The following is a 14,514-nucleotide window of genomic DNA, read 5'->3' on the forward strand; positions in this document are numbered from 1 at the left end:
TGGCGGGTTTTTTGTGTTTTCTTTTTCCTAAATTGAGTATAATATTTGTTGATTTTTCTCCCTTTAATTACATTATAAAAACTATGAATATAACATATTCTACTTCCTAATAGACTTTGTATTTTTTTTTTTGCATGTGTAAAACTTGCCATCACAGGTTTGCTAAAATTTGCTGATGATGTTAGCATGGGAAGCTCAAGTGTTCAAACGGTTTCACTGGGCCAGGGCCAGGGCCCAATAGCAGAAAAAATGATTTACCAGGCTATTACTGATGGAACCTGGGTAGTGTTACAAAACTGCCATCTTGCAACCAGCTGGATGCCTGCCTTGGAAAAAATCTGTGAGGAAGTTATAGTGCCTGAGAACACCAATGATAAGTTCAGGTAGGGGTTTTAGTATTTTGCACTTTTAATGTGAGCATTTCCTCTTTGCTGAAGACACTACTAAAAAAGAAATTTAAATTCTTCTGTAAGAATGCCTGAGTATGACATTCATATAATTTATGTGCAGTGATACAATAAAGATCCATAATTAAGAGGTCATCTTTTCTATTTGTCCAATGTAATCTACTTTATGCCTGCATTTTGGACCAAATTTAGATGTTGTCTTTAAAGTTAAGCAAGTAGTAAAAAATAGTCTTCTAAAGACAAAGATGCAGGATTATATTATTGATTTTAAAATTATTGTTATTATTATTACTACTACTCCTACTATTATATGATTTTTTAATAATGGGCTTTTCAAACTTCTTTTTAGGTTGTGGCTAACTAGTTATCCATCAGAAAAGTTTCCTGTTAGTATCCTCCAGAATGGCATCAAAATGACAAATGAGCCTCCAAAAGGCATGAGAGTGAACCTCCTTCGCTCATACCTGAACGATCCCATCTCTGACCCTGTGTTTTTTAAAAGCTGCCAAAAGCCAAAAATGTGGCAAAAACTGCTTTTTGGTCTTTGCTTTTTCCATGCTGTTGTGCAGGAAAGGAGGCACTTTGGCCCACTGGGTAAGTTTTAGATTATTTTGCACTTCATTTCAAAAAAAAGATTTGTGCTTTTGAAATGCATTGCTGGAGTCTCTCTGTAAAAAGGCAGTACTGTTAACTGCAGTACTGTTAAGAGTATTACAAGAGTGCAATCTGCATTGTACAGAACATCATAAAGTCTAAAAGCTGTTATTTGCAGGGATTTTTATGCAGCCTAAGCTACTTTTGAAGCTATTAATAGTATTACCTTGGGGAAGACTAGAAAGTACTATTTTTCCAAATTAATATGTTATACAGTAGTTACATGAAATTATAGCTTACTAAACTATTAACTTATTACTGTGGTTCTTAGTAACAATCAAATTCAGATCTGTTTTAAATTTTTATAATTAAAAATATGCCACCTTCTATTCTGCTTTTGTTACTTGTGTGCATGCTTTGTTTTATCAAATGTAGTGCATGTATTTACTTGGTGTGAAAAAATCCATATAGCAGCAGTGTGTTGTTTATAACATAGCAATGAAAAGATATGTATTCATAAGATTTGTGCTTCAGCTTTTTCTGTAATCTTCAAATATGTAGAAAACTATATAGAATTTCTGCATAGCATACAAATGTATGGACTTAGAGAATCCATTTTTATAACTATATAAAATTTATGCTCTGCACTTGTGTAAATGAAGTTCTCAGTCTTGCATTCCAGCTGAGTCTCTCTTCGTCATAACAGGTTGCTGTTAGGAAATACTGTATTTTGACCGAAAGCCACTGTCATTATTTTAATAGTCAGCTGTTTAAATAAGCACTAAACTTCCAGTATGAAGACATTAATTTATTGCTTTAGAGTAAAAGTGAATTTTCCAAAGGTCATTTTCTAATGTAACACCTACTACTAGTGTGACCAATTATCTGGGTGAAGAAGGATAGCTGCATCAATAACCCTATTTTTGGTTTGCACTAGGGATTTAGGCTTTCTGAAGGATTCTTTCGTCTGGAGTATGTTCCTGTTTGTATGTCTGCTTGTTTGCTTGTTTTGCTGTACTGTTACTGTGAATGTCATCTGCAAACAGTATTAATAGATGGGCAGATTAAAAATTGAAATCAGTAAATTAATTAAAACTTCTGTTCTCATTGTGCCCAAATGAGTAAAGTACCAAGCAGGTAAAATATAATTTTCAGGAATATTGCGATGACAAAATGCCTATGCTTAATAAACAGCCTGGTATATTCCAGGCTGCTTCTAGACTATCTGGCAGTTGTATCTTCAGCTCTGCAGGAGCAGTGTAGTACCAGCACCACCATTTCCTGAGCCCAGCTGTCAGTACACTGCACCACTGCCCTGTGTGTCTCTTCTGAATTGAACAGGTTGGAATATTCCATATGAATTCAACGAGTCTGACCTCAGAATCAGTATGCAACAGATCCAGATGTTTCTGAATGAATATGAAGAAATCCCATTTGAAGCTCTGACCTATCTGACAGGTACAGACATTACATCCTCTCACATGTGTTTGTTGACTTTGCTGGGCCCTTTCAGGTGATACACTGATAATGGTGAGTTCTTAACAAATTGATTGGATTCCACACTGGTTGGTTTTACTGGCCTTCCACAAACAATGTGGTTGTCATTGGATGGATGTTGGATCCCAAACCTTCAGATGTCATTGTTGTTTTGACTTGTATATGGCTACAGTTACTGATGGCCCAGCAAACCTCCTGGTCTTTGCTTCGTGCTCATCAAATAAAACCCTCTATGGCCTCTGGTTCACCTTTGCTGATCAGTGTGAGACTGACACAGGAAGCTTTGGGGCTTCACCAGAGGGTGTGGTAGTACTCAGGGGTTTAAAGCAGGAGGTGTTAATGTGAGGAAATAACTCAGGTGCTATTCTGTTCTCTTTCTCCAGGGAGATAAGCTGCTTTTTGGCACCTCCTTTGTCAGCCTTGTCATTCTTAATTTTTGTTAATATTATGATTAGCTTTATGAAAAAGAATTTTGGGACATGAGTAGCAGTTTCTCAGGCCAATTCTAGTGTTCCTTAAACCTTCCATCATCAGTTTGGCCCTTAGATGTTCAAGTGTTTAATTTCCATTGAATCAATTGAAGTATAAAACCTAAAGACTTTGGAAGATCTGGAGCTTTGGAGCTTCAGCTTATACTAGTTTCATGTTATTGCAAAACCATTTTTATTTGTTCATTAATTTTCAGTTTTTTGTCCTGGTTTTCTTTGTCTTTTTCCAGGGGAGTGTAACTATGGAGGTAGAGTGACAGATGATAAAGACAGGCGTCTTCTCCTGTCCCTTCTTTCCACAGTCTACAACAAGGACATAGAGCAGGAGAAGTACATGCTTTCAGCTGGAAGTGACTACTACATACCACCACATGGCCCCTATGAGGTGAGAAGACAAGTGTAAATTCTCTGAATTATTGGGAAAGAAACTTACCTACACTGTGCTTGGATAATGCTGAATAGAACAAATAGAAAATACACCCCATAATATCATAAAGCCATGCCAGAATGTATCTTGTGTATGAAATATGAATCTGGTACTTAATATCTGCAATACTCCAGTGGGGATGTAGAGATCATCCAATACTCTGGCATTTGTTGATGAAGAGAGAAACCACCCCTGTGCAGGTTTCCAATACAGTTCCAGAAGGCCAACAGGAGTCAGGCTGCAGGAATTTACATGGTACTTCTGCACTGTCTTGCAACCAGTCTGACCTTGAAAGCAGCAATCAGGAGGAAGAGGTGGAATGGCATGTGTGTACTCAATTTCCATCCTCTTTTTCCCTTTTAACAGCTGCATAGAGATAATGAATGTGCTCAGATCCCACAGTTGTAGGGATGACACATCCAGCATCCTTCTGTGACTCCTACCAGCACTCCTTGGATATTTCTAATGAGCTTTCCTTTCTCTTGCCACTTACACGAGGGTGGTAATAACAACTCCTCCATGAGCTTTTGAATCACTCAGAACTTTTATATTTATCTCTGTGGAGAGGCAGTCAATTCCTGGATATGTTTAACAGGGAACTACCATCTTTAGTTGTAAATGGGAAGGTTCTGTCCCAGTTGGATCATTTATGACTATCACATTGTATGATGTCTGGTATCTGGATGTTTCTTTTACAGTCTTATGTTGAGTACATACGAAGTTTGCCAATTACAACACACCCTGAAGTGTTTGGACTTCATGAAAATGCAGACATCACCAAGGATAACCAGGAGACCAACCAGCTTTTCCATGCAGTGCTCCTGACTTTGCCTAGGGAAGCAGGGGGAGCTGGCAAGTCCCCTCAGGTAACTGGGGAAGAAAGATCAATGTGCAGTCTGGAAAGGTGCCCTTTCCTGGCATGTCCTAGGTCTCAGTAATCCAACACCTCTCATCTCATGTCTGTAGCTCTGGGAGTAGATGTGAATGTCCCTGTAGAGAAGCAGATGGATTTGGCATAGCACCTTTAAAGAGGGAAGATACCTTCATGACTCTGCATTCAAACAGATTGATACCACATGTCCTGGCAGCTCAGTTTACTCAGGCCAAATCCATGCCCCTTTGAGATATGGATAAATAACATTTCAATCCTCTCAGATTTGACATCCTATATTTTATAAGCAAGTGGATTCTTGAAAAGTGGAATTTCCTCATTTTCCTCATTTCCTGCAGGGTTGTGTAATGATCATATTCTCTGATGTCTAATATTCTGTAAGTAAAGCTTCTCTTGTGGCTGGGTTACTCATGGGGTCTTCCCCTTATTTTGCTCATGCTGCATGCTTCATCTTGTCCTTCATTGTGGCAGAAATAGGATTGTGCTTGTCTGCTCTCCTGCCTGTTTCCTTATAAATCATCTAAAACTTTGTTGCAAATTAAAAATTACTAACAAATTTAAAATTATTGAAAAGGAAGGAGCAAGCAGGCATATGCAGAGACAGACAGGATGATACTAAAAGTGGGTAAGAGCATAAAAGCACTGTATCTTTGGGAAAATTGACTAAAATACCTATGTGGTTATACAGAAAAATATAAAATCTGAAGTGTTTTGTGGAATTTATTCAATAAAAATAGGAGGGGGGAAAAGGAATATTTGTTATTCACTGCAAACTTGTGACTTCAGGAAGTTGTTGAAGATTTGGCACAGGACATCCTATCCAAACTACCAACTAGCTTTGATATGGAAGAAGTGATGAAGGCATACCCAGTACTGTATGAAGAGTCCATGAACACAGTTCTTAGGCAAGAACTAATTCGATTTAACAGGTATGGCTCAGTGTTTTGTGTTGTACTTCTTAAACTGAAATATGCTTGTGTGCATTTGTGCTAGCTGCTCACAAGCCTTAAACAAGTCTTTTGCAGTACTTTTTTCCTGACATGTTAGATTCTGCTTTGGATGAATCCTTTAGAAAGACTTGAAAGCTGCAGCTGACTATGTGAATACAGCAGTAGTACTTGTATTCTTGGAGTATGAACTTAAATCACGTTTGAGTTTGTTGTGCTGAGGTAGAGCAGCCTACTTTAGTCTTTGTGATACCCAGGCCTGGTATTCACAGCACACTATGACAATGAGTGCTACAAGTCTTTAAAGCTCTTGTCACTTGATTTCCCTTGTCTAGAGTGAAAGTTTTCACTGTCTTTTATTTGTATGTGTGTCTCTCATTTGTTTGCTTTTCTAAAGTTAAGTAAGAATTTTGATAACTACAGGTGAGGTAAGGAATTTCTGACAGGACATTTACCACCTCTATCAACCCTTCATTCAAGTTGGACTGGTGGGTATTTAGGCAGGTAGTGAGAAATAAATAATGACAATTCCTTTGTTTTCTCTTAAGGCTTACTGAAGTTGTTCGGAGCAGCCTCGTTAATATAGGCAAAGCCATTAAAGGCCAAGTGTTGATGTCTTCTGAGCTTGAAGATGTTTTCAACAGCATGCTGATGGGAAAAGTGCCATCAATGTGGGCTGCCAAATCCTATCCATCACTGAAGCCTCTGGGAAGTTACGTGTCCGATCTCCTCTGTCGCTTGGAGTTCTTCCAGGTCTGCTAAACTGACACTGAGGGGTCTGGGGAGTTGTAGTGGGAAGGTGGCTGGGGAGAGTGTGGCAGTGCTGTCCTTGCTCAGCAGCCCCTGGGTAGCTCAGACTGTGAGCTGCTCACACACACTCGTGGCCAAATGCACTCTGCATTAGCAGCACTGCAGTCAGCTGGGCAACTGCTCTGGGTGAGCTGGGAGAGCGATCCCTTGGTGCTAATCCAGTGCTGCTTTTGGTGGTTTCCATCTTTCTATTTCTAGAAGGCTCATTTTAGTTTGCATTGGTGCTTTAATGACTTCCTTGCTGCAAGGACACTGAGCTGGGTGTGAGAATGCTTTAGAACCTCTGCATAACAGGCACTATGAAATTTCATACACGTGTCTGTAAATATCTTTCAAGTTTCATAAAATGTGGCAATACTTTCTTACACTTTTTGAACAGGCTATTTTATTTTTAACTTGTCATTCCATTATTTCCCTTGCACTCTTAAAACTACTCAAAATTTTGGGTGTATCTTAAATAGTGAGCTACTGGGATGTAGTGAAACCCCATAGAAGTCAGGAGAGGAGAAAGCTAGGAAGAAGTGTCTGAGATTTATGTAAATGGCAGAATTTCCTGTTTGCTGGATCAGAGCATTTTGACTCCAAATAACCTACAGTAGTGCAAAGATATTTTGCCCTTGTTTTGCTTTTTCCTACTGCATTGTGTGGACAAGGTCCAAGACCTCCCTATCTGGCACCTTTGTACAGGAATGATTTCCTCTTCTAGGATCTGATGTGTAGGCTTAGTGAGTGCCCTCAGTGATCAGTGAAGAGACATTGATCAGTGATGAATGGAAAAGAATTTGGCCTTTTTTCATGTTAGGAGATTGGTGTTTACAAGACTGTAAAAGAAAATATTTTGATAAAAGTGTCCAAATTCAACCACTTTTCTTGTTTTTAGAGGCCACTATCTAGGCTAAACAAAAGATACTTAAGCTACTTTCTGAAATTTTTCTCAGTAGCACTGAGTTCTAGTTGTTTCAGTGTTTGAGTGTATCCTTTTCTGGTGAATTGGCACAGTGAAGCCACAAATGTATTGGATTTTTTCTTACATTTGTTTTCTCTCTCCTTATTCAGGATTGGATTGACAAGGGGCCACCCACAGTCTTTTGGCTCTCAGGATTCTTCTTCACTCAGTCTTTTTTGACTGGTGTTTTGCAAAACTTTGCCAGAAAATACACCATCCCAATTGACCACATTGGATTTGAGTTTGAGGTAAGAAAAATTCAGAAGAATTTTGTTTTTCTTTAACAGACACATTCTGGGGCAGCAAGAAATAGTTTTCAGATGAAAAGGTATTTTATTAAAAGGAGAAATTTCAGATTGTCACTTATAGGATTTCGTATCCTCCAGATAAAATCAAGCAATGGTTTAATCATTCCAGGTGATGAAACAGGAGCACACAATGGAGAAAATGCCAGAAGATGGGGCTTATGTGAGAGGCCTTTTTCTGGAAGGTGCACGATGGGATAGAGAATCCTTGGTAATTGGAGAATCACTGCCAAAAATCCTCTATGATCCTTTGCCCATAATATGGCTGAAACCTGGAGAAAGTTCCAAGTTTCTTCATCAGAACATCTACTCATGCCCTGTGTACAAGACAAGTGAAAGAAGAGGTGTCTTATCCACCACTGGGCACTCAACCAACTATGTCCTGTCGATTGAGCTCCCTTCAGACAAGCCTCAGAAACACTGGATAAATAGAGGTGTGGCAGCCCTGTGCCAGCTGGATGACTGAGAGGGTGCAATATTGAGATTGTAAAAATCTGCTTTACTCCTCAATGGCTGCATGGCTGGTTTTTTGTTTTTGTTTTTGTTTTAATGAAATCAGGCCTAAAGAGTTTTGATGCTGATTTTACTGGGAATCTACTTTACAATCCTTGCAAAAAGATTTTGGATTTGCCTACCACCTCTGTGTCTCAGGAGTATGTAGGACAAGGAGGGAGGAGATGAGAATATTCAATATAGGCTGTCAACCTATGAAACCAGTCCTCCAATCCTCAGCTAGAATGAACTACCCAAGCTGTATTATAAAACTGTAGTCATTCCTGGATGATGTGTCAGAATTTCCATGGAGAACTTCTCAACAGCACATGTATTGGGAGCTGCCATTTCTCAGAACAGTATGATTGTGCCATATAATTTTTTTTCAATATTATTTACATATTCCAGGTACCTGATACATGGAGCTGTTTTCTTTCTCCCACAGTCTCACTTTACTTCCTGCCAGCAGCCCAGCCCCACACAGCTGGGCTCACACCATTCACTCACAGCATTCCCCCCACTATCTCATGGGGTGAGATACAGACAGTTTAATAGGGAAAGCAAAAGCCATGCACACAAACAAGGCAAAACAATTAATTCCCTGCTTCCCACAGGCAGGCAGGTGTTCAGCCATTCCCAGGAGAGCAGGAGCCCATCACATATAATGGTGACTTGGGAAGACAACACTCCAAACATCCCCCTCTTCTCCCCCACTTTACACACTGATCATGATGCCACATGGTCTGCAATGTCCCTTTGCTCATTTGGGGTCACCTGTCCTGGCTGTGTCTCCTCCCACCCTCCCAGACACCCCCAAATTCCTCCCCAGCCTGGCAGTATGAAAAGCAGAAAAGGCCTTGGCTCTGTGCAATCCCTGCTCAGCAATAACAAAGACATCTCTGTGTTATCAACCCCATGTTCAGCACAATCCAAAACACAGCCCCATACCAGCCAGTGTGAGGAAAATTGACTCTACCCCAACTTCCTCATCTTGCTCTCTTGCATGTTGGACTAATAACTGCCTGAAATTTTGTATTTGTTTAAGCCCTTTCATCAGAGAAGCTCAAAGTAGCTTGCAAACATTAATTAAAAATAAAATAGCCTGAACATCTTCAAAGAGCTGTGCAGTCATTAACTAATCCCCACAGCATGCCAAGAAGGTACTAAAGATGCATCATTAGACTTGTTGTGTACACAGGACAAGAGAAGCACAAAGATCAAGGCAAACATTTAAAAAAACACGCACTACACATACATCCACTAATTTGGGGTCTTGTATTTTTTTTCATTGCCCAAATTGCAGCATTTTAATGACTTGCTGGAGGCCTCACGAAGTCAGAGATTCAGCCATCATTTGGCAGTTCCCAGTATCCTGCTCCAAGCATTAAGGGATGCTGCTACATCTCCTTAAAAGACACAGTTCTTGCTATAGGAATTTGTCTCTTGTGTTGTCCTTAGGTGAAAACAGTTCGTTGTTGTTTTATTAACCACTGGTTTGTTTTATGCAGGTATTCATAAAATAGTAGCTGTTAAGAATGGTAGTGCAAGGTCAGGCAGAAGTATTGGGGTGTGTTGTGCAGGGCTGCTCTGCAGGAAGGTGCACAGGTAAAGAGCAGCTTCATGCACCACACCTGACACCTCTTGAACAGTCCAGCATGCAGGCATTTGGTGCAGCACTGGTATGTGGGAGCAGAGCAAAGATGTCAGGCCAGGACGCCTAAAGGATGTTTGTTTCAATAAAAAGGACAGAGATGTGCAGGTGTTTCAAATTACTGAGAGGAAGAAGCTACTCTTAACAAATTAGACTAAATGATATTTGGCACCTATACCAAAATAAAACTTGTTTATGAATGTTACAGCACACTCATCCAAACAGACAACAGTTTTTAAGAAGGGAATCATGTTTCAGTAGATCTATAAATAAATTAATTAAAATTGGTTCTTGAAAAAAATATTTTCTTAGACTTCATAAGAGAGATACTTTGTAGTTTTCATATAATTTAAATTAACAGAATTGTATTTATTTAGTAAAACATTGTGGTGATTACTGTATTTTTGAATGTCTGCATCTAATTGTTGTAATTGCATCAACAGTTCAGATCACTAATTAGGTGACTGTGGTGTCAGGGATAACAAACCAGTCATGAGCCTCTGTGTGCAGGCCAAAGGGGCAGGACCTGGCTGTTAAATCCTTCCCTATGGATTGATCAGCTCAGTCACTGCTCTCAGAAGGATCTTTCTGCTCAGACACAGCTTCTGTATGGAGGCACTGGTGACACCTCACCTGCTGAGAGGGAGGCTGGACCAACAACAATTAACTCTAAAATGAAGGTTTGTCAATCCTCTTACAGATAAGTCTTGCAAACAGTCCTCTAAATTAAACAATTTTTAAATAGTCAGATTCACTACCTAAATTATATTTTATGGAGATCAATTACTTTTAAACTGTTAGAAATCTGTGTAATAGATTACCATGTGGGTTGCTTGTTAACCCCTTTTTGTGAACAAACAGTAATTGATAGTTTATTAAATGACACAGTTGTGGTTCTTGTGAATATACAGAGACTTTGCACATGTGTGCAATGTCCTTGTTACTGTGTTGATTTTCTAAATGCTGCCTGTGTGCTGATGTTTAGATTTGATATGAAGGTATTTCTTGGAATGTCATTAATGATGTATTTTAAGCTTTTGTAAACATGATAAAAAATATATAGATAAGAGAGGAGTCTGTAAGAGAGGGCTTGTGCATCCCTTTCACCAGGGATCAGGCATGGCTGACCTGCTTTAGCTGATGGTTACAGCAGTACATGATTTCCTAGGCTGCCTCCCTAGTACAGAAAAAGTAATGGAATTTACTGTCAAGGGATATGTGTCTTAAGAGATATTTTTCTGTGGTTCTTTGGAATGAGCTTCCCAACCTTATTTCCTTAGCATTGTCTAGACCTTCCTGGAGAATGATCAACTGGCTAAACATTAGAATTCACAATCTTTCTTGGCTGAGATGCATTTCAAAAAAAAAAAAAAAAAAAGGCAGCTCAACTGCTAGTTGGACATGATAGAAATGTGAAAAAATTTTGGACAAAGTAAGTACCTTGTAATAGTAGTATTAGAATCCTTGGATTGACAGGTTTAGAATTTTCATTTCTTAATTAGAAGCACTCATTAAATAAGCCACAAATCCCACCTGTAATTACTTCAAATTGCAGATTTACAGCCTTGGTAATAACTCAAGGCAGATGGAAAAAAAAGCATTATGGAGCAAGAGGTATTTTTCCCTTAGCAGAGATAGATTTCCAGCTAGGGATGCTGTAAAACAGACAGGGTTTGGACATTTTCTTAGGAGACTGAAACCTTCCTCTCACATATACAAAAATTCTGTTTAGAAAGTACTACCCCTGTGGATTTTAACACTGTTGGGCTGTTAAGGGGGAAATTATACAATGAAAAAGCAGCAGACAATACAAAGACTCCAAATTCTTCCACTTACAGCTAGAATATTGTGCCTAATAGGATTAGAGTTACCAGTGAAAGTTGCAGGTCTCTGCTCTAATTAGCATTCTTGGAAATGAATGTATAGGTATGATCAAATAAGTGACCTTCTGTCTGTGGATAAAAGATGGATGTTACTGGTACCATTTCTGATGGATGCAGTAGGGCCCAGGACAGTGAGGTCCAGCTTGCCTTATTTTCTTCCCATGTGAAAGGCATTACAAGAAGCAGTTTGTATTAGTAGGAAGATGGATCAGGTAACCTAAGCTATCTTAATTTTGGTGCTGTGATGCTGCCCTGGGAATCAACTGGGGAGCTGCTGCAGCAAAATGAGCATTTTCTCACCCTGACATCGAGGGGGACATTCAGTAAGATGTGCCACATCCATCTTCTTAAAATGTTGTCTGCTTGCTAATGTTAGTTGTAAGTGCACAGCTTCATAAATTACAGCCTTAGTAATGATGGATTTAGGGACAGAACTTCCAGAAAGGAGGTGCTTTTTAGGTATTCAAGGCCAGATAATGTGCCTTACCTACCAGTGGGCTTGCCAGGAGAGTTCATGCAACTGACTCAGGACTTTTATTTCTGAAGAATATAAAGTTAATGTCATCATTTTCTTCTAAATTATTCTAAAGCCTCTCCTGACTAGGGTGATAAATTGGAAAATTACAGTATTTACTGGAAGGGGAGTAAGAGAAGGTTCAGCAAGTACAGGACAGAGTGTACACTGACTGGGTGAATCCAGTGCATTACAAATTGTGCAGAAAGCAGAGGCATTTTAGGACAACCTGTCTTTGCAAGTAAAATTAATGTGTAGGAATGGCATATTGTGCAATCATTGGGATACTTCTTGACAGAAGTTATAAGGGCCTTGGCACCTAATACAAGAGTACCAGTTGAGATGTCTGCCTACCTGCTGGACTGAGTTGCAGATGAATTTTTTTTAATGAAATTCCCTCAAAATGGTAGTTGGTCAGTTTGACCTCCAAAAACAAAGGACTCTAGTTAGATTCTCCTTTCCATACCGACTTTAACTAAGCTATGAAAGAAAGGGTTTACTCTGTAGACTTGAAAAAAGAGCTGACCTAATCCTTCCTTTAGCTGAACAGCCTGAAGTTTTAACAAATTTCAGTCTTTGCCTTCTGGTGATGGCTGGTAATGAGGATGAAGCACCCGTTAATAATTTTTCAAGCTCTTTGAAGAATTATTAGGCTATCTAGCATTTTAAGGTATCTCAAATAATGCAATGCTGTTACTTGCTGGTTTCTCAGTTAAGAAAGTGGATACTCATTTGAGTTACTTGAGGGACTTTGAACCTTTTAAAAATCTTTAAAAAAATTTTTGCTTCTTTGTATTTTCCTTCAGAAGTAAACTCAAACTCCTGTTGTTATTTCAATTTGGTGTAAATCTTCTGTAATTTTAGGGCTGTTCTTTGGAAATAATGTATCTTCATCTGCAGTATGTGCTTAGGAAACAGTTGTGACTGTAACACAGACAGTAAATTCCGACTGCTCATTTCCATGGCTGTTTATTCACCTGATGTGTCAGAGCATCAGTACCTTCATTAGTCACATGAACTTCAGCAATTCAAAAGATTCAAATGATACTTTAATGACAAAGAGTGAGCTTAAGCTTCCATTCAAACCCCTTGCCTCTGCACATTTTGGCTGGGCTCAGTTGATGCATCCCTACTCTGGTGTATCAGAATTTGGGTATCAGATTACCTTGTATTTAGACTTCTTTCTATGAAGAATTAAACAGTGTGTGCAATCATGTTACTTTTTTTCTTTCTTTTTTTTTTTTTATGCAGTTCTCCTTTTCCTAAGCTAAAGGAGTTTTGTTTTGTGTCTTCCTGGCAGCAGTAAATTTGCAAAGCTTCGACTGATAGAACAATGGCATTTTACCTGCTACTCCCCACATGAGGCATTCCCAGGCATTAATTATATGGGAATAGAGACCTTTGTGGACTAGAGCCATAAAGGGTAGTGAGAAATTGGACTAGCCAGTACCTGTCATGCTCATTCACTCTTCTCATTGTTTTCTTATACTTTGTCATCTGCTTGTACTTAAAAGTGCACTCTTAGGGGAGGGGCTGTCAGTCTCTTCTGCACAGGACCAGTTCTAACTTATTTTCAGGTAGACAGCAATATTTCTTTGTCATTGTTAATTAGAGCTTGGAGAGTTTCGAATGACTTGGTGAGTCTCCCAGTTTAAAAGGAAATCATACACACATGTGTATTTCAAATTTGCTTTTTTTTTTTTTTTTTTTTTGCCACTATTAAAGTCAGGGTGGAATAGGTTGTCCTTTAAGTTCTCTGGACTGTGCTTAGGTAGTGTCCAGTACAGTGTGGCTGTTGTCAAGCTTGGTCTCACTGGTATTTCAAGCCTGAAGGATGGAAGACTCCCCCAACTTCCCTGAAGAGAACATGTCAGAGGACTGCAAAGGAGCCAAAACAACTGGTAGGCCATAAAAAGAAAATTAATTTCATTTTACTTGTATTCGTGAGGCAGCTGGGAAACAGAAATACCCCTCAAACTTAGGAGACTTGTAGATACTTTCTTTTACTAAAGTTGGGGTTCAATCCATAACATAAGAGCTAAAACCTAACAATAACTTAAATTAATTGTTGAGAAAGCCAGTGTGCTGATTATGCTGAAAAGCTGACCATGTGAAAGCACACAGTGAGGACACCAAAGCATCCTAAGCTTGTTCCCATAGTGATACCCTGAAGGCAGAGTTTTCAGCCAGTCCATACATGGGAACCTGAGGAACCCAACACTGGAATGTTTTACTCAGAGTTGGGTAATAGCATTCCAAACTTTGCCATTCACATCCACACCCTCTCCAAAGGAAGAGAGAAAAAAGCTGACATAGAGACTCTAGGCCACTCCTCTGCAGTTTGCAAAGGAGTAGTGGCACTTCTGCTGTCTCTTTTCTACTGTCCAGAAACAAAACTTCCCCGTAAGGGTACTGTGAAACTGGAGCTCTCCTCCAGGGACAGCAGGCAGAGCAGGGAGCAGAGAGGAAGGAGAGCAGGTGCATGGTGCAGTGACTGTATTCCCACTGGCATTCAGAAGCTCTGGAGGAACTGTGTCTGCTTGACTGTCCCAGACTTCCTTAATTTTGGCTGACCTTACACAAGGCACGATCTTCAGTCACAACTGAGCACAGAGAACCCTCAAACCACCAGAGAACCCTGTTACAGATAAACAGAGTTTG

The 14,514-nt window shown here is 39.4% G+C and overlaps 1 protein-coding gene across 1 annotated transcript in view; it reads left to right on the forward strand.

Moving 5' to 3' along the window:
• The window catches only part of DNAH3 (dynein axonemal heavy chain 3), a 61,596-nt gene extending 47,172 nt beyond the window's left edge, over positions 1 to 14,424 (forward strand). Inside the window, exons 53-61 of the mRNA XM_041462113.1 lie at positions 158 to 383; positions 757 to 1,001; positions 2,343 to 2,459; positions 3,217 to 3,371; positions 4,112 to 4,279; positions 5,092 to 5,234; positions 5,801 to 6,005; positions 7,119 to 7,256; positions 7,426 to 14,424. Of these exons, the coding sequence (XP_041318047.1) occupies positions 158 to 383; positions 757 to 1,001; positions 2,343 to 2,459; positions 3,217 to 3,371; positions 4,112 to 4,279; positions 5,092 to 5,234; positions 5,801 to 6,005; positions 7,119 to 7,256; positions 7,426 to 7,779 (1,751 nt within the window). The 3' untranslated portion in view covers positions 7,780 to 14,424. The remainder of the gene's footprint in view (positions 1 to 157; positions 384 to 756; positions 1,002 to 2,342; positions 2,460 to 3,216; positions 3,372 to 4,111; positions 4,280 to 5,091; positions 5,235 to 5,800; positions 6,006 to 7,118; positions 7,257 to 7,425) is intronic.
• The last annotated feature ends 90 nt before the right edge of the window (positions 14,425 to 14,514 follow it).

This window comes from Pyrgilauda ruficollis, unplaced genomic scaffold (assembly GCF_017590135.1).
Source record: "Pyrgilauda ruficollis isolate IOZ18807 unplaced genomic scaffold, ASM1759013v1 scaffold16, whole genome shotgun sequence".
Classification (NCBI taxonomy): Eukaryota; Metazoa; Chordata; class Aves; order Passeriformes; family Passeridae; genus Pyrgilauda; species Pyrgilauda ruficollis.